Source organism: Perna viridis, chromosome 7 (assembly GCF_037379345.1).
Source record: "Perna viridis isolate PV_CMFRI_1.1 ecotype Kerala chromosome 7, ASM3737934v1, whole genome shotgun sequence".
Classification (NCBI taxonomy): Eukaryota; Metazoa; Mollusca; class Bivalvia; order Mytilida; family Mytilidae; genus Perna; species Perna viridis.
In genome coordinates this window covers 44,948,881-44,965,898 of record NC_142451.1, presented here as the reverse complement: position 1 = coordinate 44,965,898, position 17,018 = coordinate 44,948,881, and the positions used below count along the sequence as shown (strand labels likewise).

The window sequence follows — 17,018 nt, the reverse complement described above, 5'->3', positions numbered from 1 at the left end:
TAAGGTTCTGAGCACTATTTAGTCACCTTTTATGACAAGTTTAGCTCTGCTGCAGGCCTATTCTTTTGACACCCGGACCTGCACGGGGCTATATAAGATGAATGGACTTCCGAAATTATGGTTTTGCGTTCTAGAATCAGCCCAAGAAGAAATGTTTTATGTAGTTTTCATGTCGGCAAATGAGTTAAGCGTTAAAACTTTATATCAAGAGGCATATATATCTAAATTTATCTTCAGTGCCGGATGTAATAATTCGTTTGGTAGTTTCGAATTGGTGCATACGCGCACTTAGCCCTGTAAAGTATGTCTGCATTCGTAACTTTACTGTTACATTTTATAAAGCTTTAGGCAATTAATCATTTTTGTTTCCCGTTCCGTAAAAAGCGTTTTATTTGAATCAAACTTGATCATCGAATCTCAGAGAATGTTCTGCTGAAAACAGAATCGCTATAGATGAGGCAAATATACAAATCATGTGTTACTGTTACATGTTAATACTGCATGAGTGACTATCTTGCATATATTAACTTTGCAATATCGAATACATGTACATGAAGGGCATGTTTGATATGTGCACATTGTAAATGTATATGTATTGAAGATTTTTTAGAGAAAGCAGTCGAAAGAACGTTCTAATATAGAACTGTGCTTTAGCATTGCAATAGATAAATACACAGGAGCGAGTAAAAAGCTTTATATGCACTTGATATTATAACAGTGTTTCCAAATTTGCCGGATCGTATAAGGGAAAACATGCGTTGCGATGTTTATTACAAACAAAATTATCTTTAAACAGCGTGCTACAGATTTCTATACACAAATGCTTATACGAACGTATTTAAAGCTTCTCATTTTTGTACTACATTTAACGCAAAAATGAATCATAGTGTAGAGTAATCTTTTATCGAGGAGATTTATACGGATATTTAAGCAAACACATATTTGAAAACTATTAGAGTCAAATGTTAAACCCATAGAAAAAATCCCACGTAAAGGACAGTGACGCCGTTCAAAGAAAGTACATTCACGTACATGCATGCATGTTCGTAGTAGTGGCTATATCAAAATCGATATCTAATCAAAGATTATTTCAGACTTTGTTTCATTCTTTGTCATTAAGTTAAGATAAAAGCTCTTTAATTAATATATATCTACTCCACTTGCTACAGCGTAATTAGGGATTCAATGTATATTAAACGGATGGTCAGGTGCTTAATCATGTGACAGTTAGCTAGGTCACATGAGTCATGTAGAGGTTTGTTTGTTTGCTGGGGTTTAACGTCCGAGCAGCAATATTTCAGCTATATTCAGACGATGAACATTAAATTGATGATAAAATGAACATGAAATGATAAAAAAAGGATGGGTCACAAGGACAACAGGGTCGACAAATTTTGATTGCCACTAGAAAAAGGGGGGATGGGTAAGGTCGGGCAATTTAGCCTCCTGTGGCGGAGCGCCAAGATTCCTAATCCTATCGAATACCACAGCAGGGTTCTTTAACGTGCGAGGAACGTGGCGTCTTTCCCAACACGGTGCACCACTGTGGTTTGCGGTCAGGTTTTCCGTATTATAGCCTGGCAACCCCAGCATGTAACATGCCAGGGGTACCCCATTCCACCACCTGGGGCACACATCCCAGTTGCTCTGTGGGCAGAGCGCCTAACCCCCGGCTAGATTTCTGAGCACTGTTAAGTCGCCTTTTACGACAAGCTTAGCGCTGCTGCAGGCCTATTCTTTTGACACCCGGACCTGCACGGGGCTCATGTAGAGGTAAAGATGGGCAGTCATTTTTGAAGAGATTTTAAGCGTGATTTTTAAGGTTTTTTGTTAAATGCACATAGGGATTTAGCGTTAACCAAAACGAAATAATTTTTCCTGTAAAAAGAATGAATAAATAACACTCCCAGTTTTAATCTTTTTTTGATTAACGCTGGATCTAACTATAAAATAAGTGCATAAAATTGAAAATTTACAGTATGATTTTTTATTTGCCAATTTACTTCAGTAGGCAGAACAAGGCCTGATGGACCCTCATCCTTTGCTTTTTCAAAATGGCATACTTGCCATGTCTATTAAATAACATTTACAGAAAGGTGGAATTTAAAAACAAAACATCTACATATTTGCAACGGACAACAATGATGTGAAATGTATAGACAATAGGCCTCGTGCAGGTCCGGGTGTTAAAAGAATAGGCCTGCAGCAGCGCTAAGCTTGTCGTAAAAGGCGACTAAATAGTGCTCAGAACCTTAGCCGGGGGCTAGGGCGCTTTGCCCACAGAGCAACTGGGATCTGTGCCCCAGGTGGTGGAATGGGGTACCCCTAGCGTGTTACATGCTGGGGTTGTCAGGCTATATTACGGAAAACCTGACCGCAAACCATAGTGGTGCACCGTGTTGGGAAAGATGCCACGTTCCTCGCACGTAAAAAAAAACCCTACTGTGGTATTCTCCCGGAGTAGGAACCATAGGGCTCCGCCACAGGAGGCTAAATTGCCCGACCCTACCCACCTCTCCCTATTTCCAGTGGCAATCAAAATTTGTTGACCCCATTGTCCTTGTGTCCCATCCCTTTTTCATTTCATCATCATTTCATGTTCATTTTGTCATCAATTTCATGTTCATCGTCTGAATATAGCTGAAATATTGCTGCTCGGACGTTTAACCCCAACAAACAAAACAAAACAAACAAATATTGATATACCTAAGTTCTGTTGTTTTAAACTGATGGAAGGAAAACTCTATCATCGATGACGCCGATGATTTTAAACTACGATTAATGTCCATTAGCTTTTCTTCAATGGCATTATTTATCGGAACAATTATGCCTTCAAAGTTCATATCTGATCGATCATTCACCTTGCTCCTAGTGTATGGTTTCTGTCGTTGACGGGAGACTTTTGATGAACGTGATGATCGCCTATAGTTTCGACCTTTGTGACCAATCTCTTCATGGTGCGCTTGTGGCAAATTCATTGTAGCACTCAGTAATGACTCTCGGAAAAAATGTTTTTTTTTTCATTAAAAGTTTTTATTTCTGAATACCAGCTTCTCATCAATTCGTCAATTACGGCTTTGAAAGGCTCATTTGCCTGAATTGAAATTGCCTTTGGTACGCTTATTGTTGATATGATAGATTTTTTAACGCAGTTGTGGATAGATTTTCGTTTAATCGCCAAGTCGAATTGACTTATTACCTTCTTATAGGCATTCCGTACTTGTTTAACGTGTTCTATGAGGTTGCATATCCCTAAACGAATACAAAGTCCTTCTTCGTCGACAAGAAAAATATTTGAAAAAAAAATAGTTCGTTTCTCAGCATTCTCGGACGTTTGGATGTCGCTGGTTATCGGCAGTAGTTTCTGATGGACTTCAAAATTCAAACTCTCTATATCTTTACTGTCAAATGATTTGTGATGTCTGTTGCCTTCTAATGCAAAAGTGACTCTCTAAATGCTTTTTGAATAATTTCCGGTAATTTTTGTAGCAGTTTCATTTCCTAAAATAGGCATAAAGAGAGATAATAACTGTACTAGCCTTCAGAACAACCAACGAAAGACGGTGTATGAGCCTTGAATGAATATTTGTTTTTTTTTCCTACTATAAATGCTAATTTTTTAAAAATAAATAAGAAGAAAAATATATTTTTTCGAATTCCTTGTACATAAGGACTTGTTAAAACAAGAAAAAACAGCATAACGTCAACATAACTATATTTTTATTGAACTTGTTAATTTAATTTATACAGATATAAACACACTAAAACGAATGATGTCACAAGGACCGTCCAAAATGTTACGAAGTAGATGACCATGGGATTGAATGAAATATTGTTTTCAATCTATTATAAATTTACAAATATTTTATCTTTACACTTCAAGGAATGCAAGTTTTTTTGTGCGTCGCATTTCCGATTTATTTGCCAACTTTTAATAGAGGAAACAAGTGTCATAATTTATCACATTTTACATTCTGTGTAAAAGGCCAATGCTCGAGCGTCTCAATCTAATTTGTGCGACTTTTTGTATAAAAAAAACCTGAAAATTCCATTGTTAGCACTGTATGGTATTTTCCACATGTCGTCAAATCATTTTCGGGTGTATTAAGTGTGATAGTACTTAACAGAAACTACCGGAAGCAAAAACATGGGTTTTGACCATGAAAATTAAGTCAATATAAGCGATGTTTTCGGTTGCATTTAAATAAAAAAAAAACTGTAAATTTTACTGTACATTTGGCTCTCTCACTTTACTTTGTTTTGAAAATGAGGTCAGGACAGTATTGATAAAATAAAAAAAATGTAAAATTTTTGACTCATGGCATTTTTTTACAATGGCCCAAAATACCAAAATGCTTCAGTTAATTTTTTGATTACAAATTGATTCTGAAAACAAGGTCTAAGGGTACCTGAAAATTATATTTGGGTTGATGCGCGGCGGGCTCATAGGGGTATATCGCTACTCACGTTCTTTAAGTATTCGTAGATTGAACATCAAAACTCTTTATACAAACAAAGGAATTACTTTGAAAACTCTAAGTAGACTATCAAGCAAAAAACCGACTTACCCCTTTAAATCATTGATAAATATATAGAATCTGACAAAGAGAAAGCGGAATGATTCATTTTTTTTTATTAGCCTTTGGTCGATGACTTCAATACTTTTGTACCAAATACTTCAGACCAATCGCCTCTTAATATGAAAGGAATTCTCATAACAGAGCAAAATGCCGAGGACATATTACTCATCTGAATATATCTGATATGATAGATCCCACAGTTTAAAAAGCAGCGGCGACCGCCAGGAGATATCCACTTCCTAAACTTTTTAATAAAAGTTTATATGCAGAACACTTTCCGGACGTCTGGAATATTGCCAATGTTATCCTAGTATATAAATATAAGGGTGGTCCCGAATATCCTTACTCTCCACTGTGGTTAAAGTCATTGATCGGTGTTTTTTTTAAGTATTTGTTCATTTTAATTGGATCAACCCGTTGAGTTACAAAACACCAGTCTGGTTTTAGACCTGGAGATTTAACTGTAAACCAATTAATTGCAATAATTAACGATTTCAATAAAGCTATTGAAGACGGCAAAAAAGGTCCTTGTCATGTAATGTGATATCAGTCGCGCCTTTGATCGAGGTATCTTGCATGAATTAAAAGGTATTGGAATTCGGGGTTCACTATTAAATTGATTAAGAAGTTACCTCTCCGACAAAAACAACTAGTTGTAATAGATGGTGTAAATTCAAATCCCATTAGAATCTTAGCTGGGGTTCCTCGGGGATCAATTGTAGGTCGTTTCTCTTTCTAATTTATATTAACGATATTGTTCAAGATATTGAATGTCAAATTCAACGTTTTGCTTACGTTACATCTGTTTATTTAGTTGTTTAAGACGAGTATGAGGCAGCTGACTTGCTCAACCGTTATATCAATAAAATACACTCTTTGTCAAATAGGTATCCTGTAAATTTTTATCCAAACAAAACTAAAGTTACGACAATTTAAACAGATTGCGAAACCACACCATCCACCAATTTATATGATTAGTATTGTGCTCAAGGAGGTTGAAAATCATAAATATCTTGGGGTCTTTAATTCAGAGGATGGAAGTTGATATATCCACGCAAAAACAATTATTGAAAAAAATCAGCTAGGATAACCATCTTCAGAAAATTGAAATTCAAACTTGAAAGGAAACACATGAAAACTATTCATTTTTCTTACATTAGACCATTAATTGAAATATGCCGATGACATATGAAATAATGTTGCTGACACGTTAAAAAACTTGCAATACGAAGCTGCCCGGACCGTTACGTTACGGGTGGAACAAAACCGCCACGAAATGGGAAAATCCAACATACCCCTCGTAACAACAATAAACTGGTAAATATTTAAGGAAATGTTTCATGATCATTGTGACACACTACAATTAGTCTTGTTTAGTGTGGGGGAATAGCTAGTAGAGGTTACGGACAGACAGACGCTAGCGATGACTGTATGGGTTCAGGGCACTGTGTGTTACTGGGTAATGACTCTGGGTCTTCTGACAGGCCTGGAAAACAGTGAATTATTTTGAACTTCTTTATTTGCTGACAAACTCAAAAGTGACGCAATAATAAGCAATATCATATAAGATGCTTAAGTATAACAAATATAGGATAAGAATGAACATTTAAATTCAACTATTTAACCAATCAGATCTTCGTTACAAAATACACATGGATGATTTAGGGTTCTTTTATAGATAAGGCAGATTGGAATCTGTTACACATAAATTAATTGACCCTGTAATACAATAAAATACTTTAAGTACAGAGAAAAGAAAGATAACTCTATTTTTTAAATAAAGAACATATTCTGTCAACCTGTACAATATTTTTTAGAATAAAATATAGATTATGTTTTCAAGTATTTATCTGTCTGTAAGACTCAATATATCTTGCGTCTACATGTATGAATTATAATTATTCATGATTGACATAAATCTCATACCAATATAATTTTGTAACTTCTGACATAATAGTATTCTGTACAGATCTCTTATACTCTATTAATTGTATGCAACATGTAAGATTTAAAATAACAGCAAAACATAAGTTTGCCAAACATTGCCACAAATGGTATGTTAACACAAAAAATTATAATAAAAACACAACTTAATGCTTACCTCTCAAATAGATGAAAAGGTCAGGTTAACTGTCTGGTATAATACAGTATGGCACATCATATAAAACCTGAAGCAAATATATGTTTCATAACTGATGTGTTCATGGAACAATAATAACATTCATTACAAACTTTGAGTACATCATTAAATAAAAATATTATTGAACATATTAAAATCTAATCATTTAATCAATTATTTATATCCTATTTATTTATAAGAAATCACATTCATTCAAGATTTGTCTCTTTTGAAACTTTTGGTTTAATAGCTCAATTATGAACTATTTTAAATATTTATAATCCTTTATATCATTTAGTCTCTTTAAATGATTTAAATAGATTTTACTCATTCACTCAGTTCATTTTCATACTGCAAATTCATTCTCAAATTCAAACTAAACATTCAACCTCATACTAGCTGCTCAGTTAAGACAAAGTTATTTTAGTGGGATAAAGTGCTAGAAATATAGAAACAAACCTTAAATACAAGTTCCAGAAACTCGGCAATACAACTAAACTTCCAAAGTAGATTTATGTTCAAATACTAGGCAGATTAATTGGAAATTAGGTTTTAGTTTTTCTAGGTTTAATTTGCTTGCTTCAGTAATTTGATTTTGTATTCACTGACTAAACTGGGAATTTGAAGGATAACTTTGGCTACTTCTAAATGATGCTAAAACATGCAAAAGCCAGACATGTGTATGCAAGTATTTTAGTAAGCTTTATTAAGAAATTTGACTCTGTTGAATTATTTGATATTTTCAATATATTAAGAATAAGCGTTGTTATATCGATGATAGATTTTCTTATTACCATGTAAGCGTCCTTGGTTTAGCAAGTACCAAAACATTTCAGGTAGTCTGTTTTATGGCATAGGTTGATTTTGAATATTTACCTTCCCTAGTTCCCTCACAATTGTCCGATTTATATGAACATAGAGCTCAGGAATACTTATAATTTACACATAGTTTGTTGCAGAACTAGCTTTTACAAGGGGTAATTTATATAGCTTACCCAGCGAGATAACTTATAAAATTTCCACGTCTTACATCAAAACACACCTCTCTGGGAACGTCAGGAAAATATCGGACTATTATACTTTTGATTCTCCGAAAGACCTAATCAAACTATTGAGAATGGAGTTTAATTAATTAAATGTACATTTATACGCAAAAAATATTGTAAACTCTAATTTATGCACATGTAGCCAAATAGAAACCACTTCACATTTCCTGTTTTCAAGTCCAAATGCTGAGTTTATTAGAAATGACACTTATAACTATAACCATTAACCTATAAATAATAATATTGATCTTCTTGCTGCCCTACATGGACATGACCTTTTGAGTAAAGACGAACATTATCAGATATTACAGGGATGAAATTGTATAAATCGAAGTAAACGATTTAATTGATTATTTCGATTAACCGGGAGGCTTGAATTGTCTTTGTTTGATAATTTTCACTCTTTCATTTTCGGCAAATAATAATTAAAGGTTTTATATAGATTTACTGATGCTGTTATTACTTTAATCATGTAAAACTGATATTTTCTTTTTTAGGAGACAGATTTATATAATTTCTTACGAAACCTATTTCTGAATCCTAATAGGAATGTAATATGTAGTAGTTTATATCGCTAATGGAACTGTATAATAAAATACTGTTTAATTATTGTCAACTTTCCTTTCATCTGTGGCAACATCCCTTCGGCTCCTGCGTATGGAGTGTTCATACCACAACTCATACGTTATGCCAGAGCTTGCCGAAACTACGCAGACTTTTTTTATCGCACTAGAACTCTAACAAATAGGCTTCTGGAACAGGGTTATGTTGCTACAAGATTGAAGTCATCACTACAGAAGTTTTATGGTCGTCATCATGAACTCGTGGATCGTTATGGTGTATCCATCAGCACCATAAAAACTGATTTATTCAACGGGTCATAGTTTTCCTTTCCTCGTTTTTCTATCCCGGACTTGACTTTTTATGAGCAACTCGGCGGGTGTTTCTAGAAAAGCAGAGGACGCTTACCCTACTGGTGCACCTGGTCCATGCTCCCAGTTTTTAGTGGAGTCTTGAGTTGCTGATTTACTTTTGTTACTTTGTATGTATGATTTTAGTTACGTTATGTTCTTTGTTGTGCATGTCTGTTTTCCATGTCTGGTCTTTATCCCTGGATTACATTTTGATTACCGCTATAACCTTGGTTCCCTTGATTACTCTTAAACTAACTGAAGAAAAGTTAGAGCCAGGAATACCAAATATTATATAAATGTATAAAAAATCTAAGATCACAAATGAATTAAATAGATGCCTTTTTATCCTCGTGTTAAAAACGCGTCACGATTTAACTCGTGCGCGGAACAATATCCGTTCACTCGTTAAATCTAGGAGTTCTACAGCACTCCTGATCTATTTTGGTTATTCACTCTTCCAAATTAGTTATCCTACTATTTTTCCTAATCCTGATATTTTGTGTTATCATCCTATGATTCACTGATTCTGAATAGCGGATTTTAATTAATGTATTTATGGTTTCGATTTTCTATTTTGATTTTTAAGGGTTAAAGACTTTCAACAGATACTTTCACTTTCATGGCTATTATTGCCACGAAAGACTGCCCCTGAAATTGTTCTACTACTACAAAACTACTTTGTACGGGACTTCACAAACTTAATTGACAATGCCCAAGGTTGTGAGATGATTACTCTTGTACTCTGGATACTCTGAATGTTTTTAGTGCAAAAAATTAAATTATTACATAGTAATATTTTTATATTTAAATCAGTAGAAAACAAAGCATGCAATATATCCCGGTATTTTCACGCAAACTTTCATTCGTATACGGGGAAAAATTCGGGGACGTTCCGTATACGTTTTTAAATTTATTGCACTGTTGTCGTTTGCTAAACAAATGGCTGAACAGGTTGTTACAAAATGCGGAGTTTGAAGCAATACCACAAGAGGAGGCAAATAATGCTGTATTAAATGTTGACAGAGTCAAAGACTTTCAATTTTACTACAATTTATCAAACATTCATAAATTAGCATTGCAGTAGTTCATACATTTATTATACATCATATTTTAACTAGTGCAATAAAACACATACAATGTTCTTAAATGGCCCCGTGCAGGTCCGAGTGTTAAAAGAATAGGCCTGCAGCAGCGCTAAGCTTGTCGTAAAAGGCGACTAAATAGTGCTCAGAACCCTAGTCGGGGCTAGGGCGTTCTGCCTACAGAGCAACTGGGATGTGTGCCCCAGGTGGTGGGGTACCCTTGGTGTGTTACATGCTGGGGTTGTCAGGCTATAATACGGAAAACCTGACCGCAAACCATAGTGGTGCACCGTGTTTGGAAAGAAGCCACGTTCCTCGCACGTTAAAGAACCCCATTGTGGTATTCTCCCGGAGTAGGAACTATAGGGCTCCGCCACAGGAGGCTAAATTGCCCGACCCTACCCACCTCTTCCCATTTTCAGTGGCAATCAAAATTTGTCGACCCCATTGTCCTTGTGTCCCACCCCTTTTTCATTTCATCATTTCATGTTCATTTTATCATCAATTTCATGTTCATCGTCTGAATATAGCTGAAATATTGCTGCTCGGACGTTAAACCCCAACAAACAAACAAACAAACAAACATGTTCTTAAATGCATTATATCCAACAAATTAGTATAATGTTAACTGCAATATTGTAATGTTAATTTATAGTTTACATCGGTTTGAAGATTAGATAACCGTAATCAATTGAAAAGGCAAAAATAGTTATTTTGATAATTGATAAAAATGATAAAATTATCAAAATAACTATTTGCTTTTTGCCTTTTCAATTGATTACGGTTATCTAATCTTCAAACCGATGTAAACTATAAATTAACATTACAATTATGTACTGACGGTTAAGAATTAATAGCAATTTAAAAATGGAAACAGTGGAAATCTTTGATTTCAACTCCGAAGACTTTTCCTCCGTTTATTTACTTAAAGATATATTCTGTCGGGAGGATCACCTCAATACATTCAGTCAACTTGAATCAATTCAATTGGAACCGCGGCTGTATGTGTTAAGACACCCAGAGGCAGCAGACAAAGTTTGCAGCATCAAACCTGGAATGTATGTAGGAACGCATGGTCAAGACATTTTGAAATCATGTGATCTTACAAAATTGCTGAAAGGACCATATGCAATTGTTATTTTGCTAAATCCAAATGGTACTCACAGGAATTGCAGGCTGAGTGAGAATGTAAGATCATGTCTTAAAAAAAGCATTAGTAAATGAATTTGTTCACACAGTTCTTTTTTAAGTTTAAATTCGTAACTATTAATCGCATATACATCTCACACACAAATTGTCGAGAAGGTAGTCAAATTTGTTTGAAACGAATGATATCATAGATTATAATCAACATTTGCAGTACTGTGAGGGTATTATTGTTCGTGGGCTGTCAATTTTCATTGTTTTCATGGGTAGGCCAAACCACAATATTTTGTTCCCAACGAAAATGAGAGTTCCATTGATGTGTATACTGAAAACCTCAAAACAAACCACGAATTTAAGATCCACAAACGTGTATTTCTTCCCTAATCCATGAATAGGTTTTTTCCACGATTCAATTGTATTACAAAATTCCACAGCCCTAAAACATCGATGCTTCATTCCTTGTGTTACACTTAGTTGAACTTTTCCGAAATAAGTCACAAATTGACTAGAATGACATCCTAAAATCCCAGATTCAGATTGATGCAATACAAATACAATGAAAAAAAAAACTGTTTTGGCATTTTTTTCATTTTCCGCCAAACACATTATCCGTACGTTACATTGAGAGTTTATCGAATGATGATGAAATTGTCAAAGAGACTCCCGGAATGCCGAAGGTCCCGGTCTTTAAATCATCGGGCAGGGTCAAGAACTTTCTAGAAGTAGCTTAATTTACTTACTTAAACCGATGGGAGATAGTCTCCGATATGACAATAGGCAATAGTGGGACTGTATACAGGTGTCATTGTCAGCCACCAGTAGAACAATAGGCAAAATATATACACGTAAGTGTTTTTCTTGCTCTACGTGTGCAAGAATCCAAATGTGATATTCCTAATTAAATGCAAATACATGGTTTTCGTTATATAAGAATATCAATATAACCCTATCACAAACAGTAAATGGGCCACCTGAGCTACTTTGTTAGTATACAAAATAAGTTAGTATTTTAAGCTCCCAGACCACAAGTTATAGGATTTTGATATATCTAAATCCTTTGTTATTGAACACAGCATTAGATGGACCAACAAACAACTACAAGAAAGAGAGAAATTTTGGATAGGAAACATATAAATTTGTACAACCCAGATGGAATCAATTAAGAATTATAATTCAATCCTTGTCGTCCCCTTTATGTACATTTTAACTAATTTATCTTTGTAAAAATTTTCATTATTGTTTTCTGAATAGGAGTATTAAATATGTTGCTTAAAGAGGTGGATTAAAAGAATGTCAGTACATTTTAGTTTTACATTTGTCTTGTTTCAAACGAAAAGTTTTAGAAGAGCTATTACTTTAAAGAAAAATTCAGTTTCCATGTTTTTCTAACGTGCCCATGGACTCAATATCATTTGATATAAACAATTATATGATAAAATTAAAAATGGAATTGATATAAACAATTATATGATAAAATTAAAAATGGAATTGAAACTTGAATGTAACCGGAAAATGTAAATGAATTTTAGTAAGTTCAGTTGTAGTAGTTATAATCGCACAATATTTATGTTCTGTAGTAAATCAAGTGTAACATTTTCCAAAAGGCCCTGATTGTTCAAGAGTGTACAATAGTGCCGTATCTGTATTTCGGGGAGATCATTCTTTTTACTATTAATAGTTCGAACTTATCGGGTTATTTATTTAACAGCGGTATAATCCGATGCAGGGTGATCAGACGAAACATCGATGACAAAGGCATCATTATTTTACCAAAAATAAATCAAATATCAATGGTAAATGCAGGGTAATGTTAAATGTAATGGTAAATGTTGATATTTAATACCCCTCGATACCAACTTCAAGAACAAATGTATACTAAAGTGATTGTTCATGTGACAACTATTTAACAGGGTGTATTGTGTTGATATGTATTTGGTCACAGAAGCGTGGTATTCTTTTGTACGTCAGAATTTCTAATGGTGTCTCAATGCATTCCCTATATCATAACTATAATTATAAAATAATGATGTATCATATTTAAGGGTCACATATATAAAAGGAAGGGAAGTTAACACTCACAGAGACATATAATTGTTACACTACCCCCAAAAGAAAACTATTTCAGACGTGAATGTAGTTGAAGACATTAAATGTAACTTAAGAGTTTAAGAATTTTCATACATCGGTCGCGGTCTACAAGACAATTTTTGATGTTTACGAATTTAATGTTTTAACAGGATGTGAATCTTTTACAAGATGTACCAGCAAAAATATTGGATAATATGGAGAACATCACATTCGCCGTTATAGGAAACCGACATCATAGATCATATGACTACTTAGATGTAGAGAGTTTGAGTTATAAGGTTGCTCAACGACTAGGAATGTTTGACAAAAGAAATTCCTGTTTTCAAAATACTTACCTTGCTGATGATGACGGGCTTAAAATACGTATCGGGCTTTGTATGAAGAACAATATGATAGATCATTTGAGAGAAATATATGATGTTCAGACACATATTGTCGATCAATTAGACTTTTCGTATAGAAAGCAACCATTAATAAATGACTGCTTACGAAAGGTCGTAAAACTGATGCATTCCTGTCAGCCTTTCCAATTACCAATTATCAACCGTGAGCGGATAAATGACTTCTCAAAACTCCTAATGCAAGAGCTTGAAAAGGCTGGTCTTCTAAAGATAAAAAAATTAAACGAACAAACCAATTTCATTCATGAAGTACTTAAAAAAATTATTGAAATTCATGGTAAAAAATCTATAGTAAATCAATTCGATTTTCACTCTATAAGTAGCTCAATTAGTCTAAATATAGAAAACAAAGATGAGAGCAGACGTAGAGCCATATGCCCATTAAGAGATTCAATTGCACGGCGAAACAGCTTTTCAAAAATCAAAAATATAGAAAATTTGTTAACAACCAATATTGAACATATAACAGAAAATATCAACCAAACTTTAATAAGCTATTTCCATGAAATGCGTCAGAATGCAACAGCAACACTTGCCTTATTGTCAGAGGAAATAAAGAACAGTGATGAAAAGTTTAAATTGCATCAATTGAAAACAGTTGCACTAAGGTATGTACATGTTAGTAACTATTGTATATCTGTTAAGTCTGTAAACATTTAAATTATTTTTGAATGGTTATTATTTGCTGAAAAGTGATGTGTAGTGTGGAAAATAGGAAGTGTAAGTGTTTTTATTTTTCGACAAATGTAATTTTCCGCCATAGCAAATGCCGATTGTCAAGATCCAAACAAAATCATAAGAATCATAGAGAAAAAGATTGTTTAACTAGTAAAATTTAAATGTTGCAAAATATCAACTAATTTCAATTTCGCCGAGGCACGTTTGTTGTTGTAATTAGAAAACTGTAAGTGATACTTTGCGATATTCAATTTTATGATTATTAAATAACATTTTTATATCATATGGTTTATCAGCCAGATGTCATGTTGCTCGAGGGATGACCACATGAACGAAGGCTGAAAACGTATATGCTGTTATAAAACACTACGTAATAATCTGTTTATCATATACTCAAAAACTAAGTTGAATATCTTTGATAACATAAACGAGAGCTACTCGATTGTGTCCATGTTTGTACACAATATAAAACTTTCCGAAAAAAAAAACAGAAATGTGTGTGATACAGCTTCCGAACAATAAAGAAGAGGCAGGCAATCAATTCCAGAAGGGCAACATTATCGGCCCGATGTGACTTTTTATTAGGAAACCATTTTCGTTTTAAGGTTTTATCGAGGGATAAAATTTTGTCTTTATTTATAAAAAAGTGAGTTGTAAATGTACTTATTAAATGGTATTGCATTTCATGAATAATTATAATTATATATATATATTTCGAATATGAAATTTAGATAATTTATTAATTTATATTTATGATCAGTTATTCTATTTTCCATTGCAGACACCATCAAGTCAAAGGCTTTGGTTGCACGGAAGATCAAATCAAAGTTTACCTCAGGAGAAATGATAAAAAAGACAAAGAAGAAGTAACCACATATCTGGAAAGACACTTTGATACAAAGGGGAAACAAATTGCGGGAAAATATGAAATCAATATAGAATTTCAGGAGAGAAAGTTTGTTCTCTTTTCCAGTCTTGAACAAGGCTGCAAGATTAACAAGTACAAAAGTCCCGAAGAGTCGCCTAGTAAAGCAATGAAGTTTGAAACTGTGGGCATGTTTCTTTACGACGACCAAGACAAATATTTTTTCACAACATGTGCACATGTTATTGGGGAAAGTGCATATGCGTACTCCGCCCTTGATAATACAAAATTAGGTAAAAATGTTCTTGTTTTCGACTCTGCTGTTGATTCAACATCACCGTTCATTGATTTTTCTCTGATTCAAATTTCTCCTGAAAAGCAAGTCCAATGCAAATTAGGGCTAAAATCAATTACTGGAGAATATAAAGATTTCCAAGTTTTTAGGGGGGATTTGATAGAAATTCTTAACAGAAATATGTATATTTGGGGGGCAACTGACCCTAATAAACGGACAGGTAAATGTATTGAGTGTCATGAGGATTCGGGGCAAATCATTCTCCGGGTAGATACTAAAGAATTTGCAAAACCAGGTGACAGTGGAGCTGTTGTTTGTATTGGTGATCGGGTCGAGAACTGTTTAGCTGTTTTCGTATTAGTAGGGGGCAACGGTGACGAATATTTAGTTTATAAGGTTTCTGACGCAGTTGATAAAATGGCAGAACAAAGAAGCAACATGAAGATTCATATTTGTCCAAAAGTTATTCCATTTGGCGTCATATCGGAAGACTTTACATTTGGAGAAAGAAAACGACTTCGTGAATCTGACTGTGACAAGCGAAGCTCGAAAAAAATGTATCGTGGAAAATCTAAATAACTAAAATATTAATCCGACTTTGATTTTCATTCAATAACTGTACCTAATTTTTCTATCATATATATCTAACATGTATGTATAGATTCAAATAATTTAGATTTTTCTGTTCAAGTTTAGGATATGAATATAAAGCTATTTAAAACTGCAAAGAAAGGCTTCCAAATGTTTTTTTTCTCTATAATTTAATTACCCCAAAACTTTTATCTTCTTTATTTTATGGTTTAAAAGCATATTCTACTTGTTTTAAGAATTGTTCAAGAGCACAATATTCTGAAAAGAGTTTTTTTTTTATTTTGTACTTGTTAGAAAAATACAAAAAAACAAAGATTTTTCATTGTGTTTACTTCCTACTTTCTTTTATTGCTAATTTATTGCGCATATCTTCATAGTGCTTTGACTAATGATTTTATCCATTGTGATCATTGGCAATTTTATGCTGCCCGTATGTATTGTGATATATCGGAAATATAGCCACGCACAAAACAGTGCTTTCCAACTTTCCGGTTTTTGTCTTGATTTGATTTTCTATTTGTTATATTGACTTTTCTTTTTGGTTTGTCTTTTTGACACAGTTTATTCCGCACACGTTTCCGCGATTTTCATTAAGTTTTTGACTGTTTGATATTATTCTTAGAGTAAGACGGTAGAGAGCATTCTTGTTGTGATTTAAGATGTCGACCTACTTATTTATAGCCATGCATTGGACGGCAAGTTGCCCAGAAGTACTGGCAATCGCCCCTGAATAGTCAATAAGCTGAAATCAGAAAGAGTGGTTATCTGGTATACGATTAAAGTATTGCATTGCTTGATAGCTATAGGAAAAAATAGTACTGACGGCTTTTGGTATTGGTACTAAAATTTTCGTTGTGTTACTGTGAAATTGTTGATTTACTGATCACACTTCTATCAGTTGAATGTATATCCTACAAGAAAAAGTAGCATTTTGTTTTTGATATTGACTTAATCATGGTTCTCAATTTAATATAATTTCTCGTAAGACAAATTGGAATTCCAATTTGCCCTGGATTTTACAAGATCCGGATACTCCCTGATTAAAGTTCGAAAATATTAATGAAAAAAATGCTTAGGACAATTTTCTGGTAAATTAAAATACCTTTTTTATTATTTAAGTTCCTTTTCATGAGTTTATAAGTTAGTCAGTCAAATTAAATATCTAATAATTTTCAACCAATCACAATATATCACTTATTGTATATTTTCTATA

The 17,018-nt window shown here is 33.7% G+C and overlaps 1 protein-coding gene across 4 annotated transcripts in view; it reads left to right on the top strand.

Moving 5' to 3' along the window:
- LOC148612889 (uncharacterized) overlaps positions 1 to 16,123 on the top strand; it is a 36,272-nt gene extending 20,149 nt beyond the window's left edge. For 3 of the 4 annotated variants that reach the window (XM_088594751.1, XM_088594752.1, XM_088594753.1), the window contains 2 exons: positions 13,125 to 13,984; positions 14,836 to 16,123. In XM_088594751.1, coding sequence (XP_088450877.1) covers positions 13,170 to 13,984; positions 14,836 to 15,793 — 1,773 coding nt within the window. In that variant the 5' untranslated portion in view covers positions 13,125 to 13,169 and the 3' untranslated portion in view covers positions 15,794 to 16,123. Of the gene's footprint in view, positions 1 to 10,542; positions 10,930 to 13,124; positions 13,985 to 14,835 lie in introns of those variants that run through there. The other variant, XM_088594750.1, reaches the window with a different exon arrangement.
- The last annotated feature ends 895 nt before the right edge of the window (positions 16,124 to 17,018 follow it).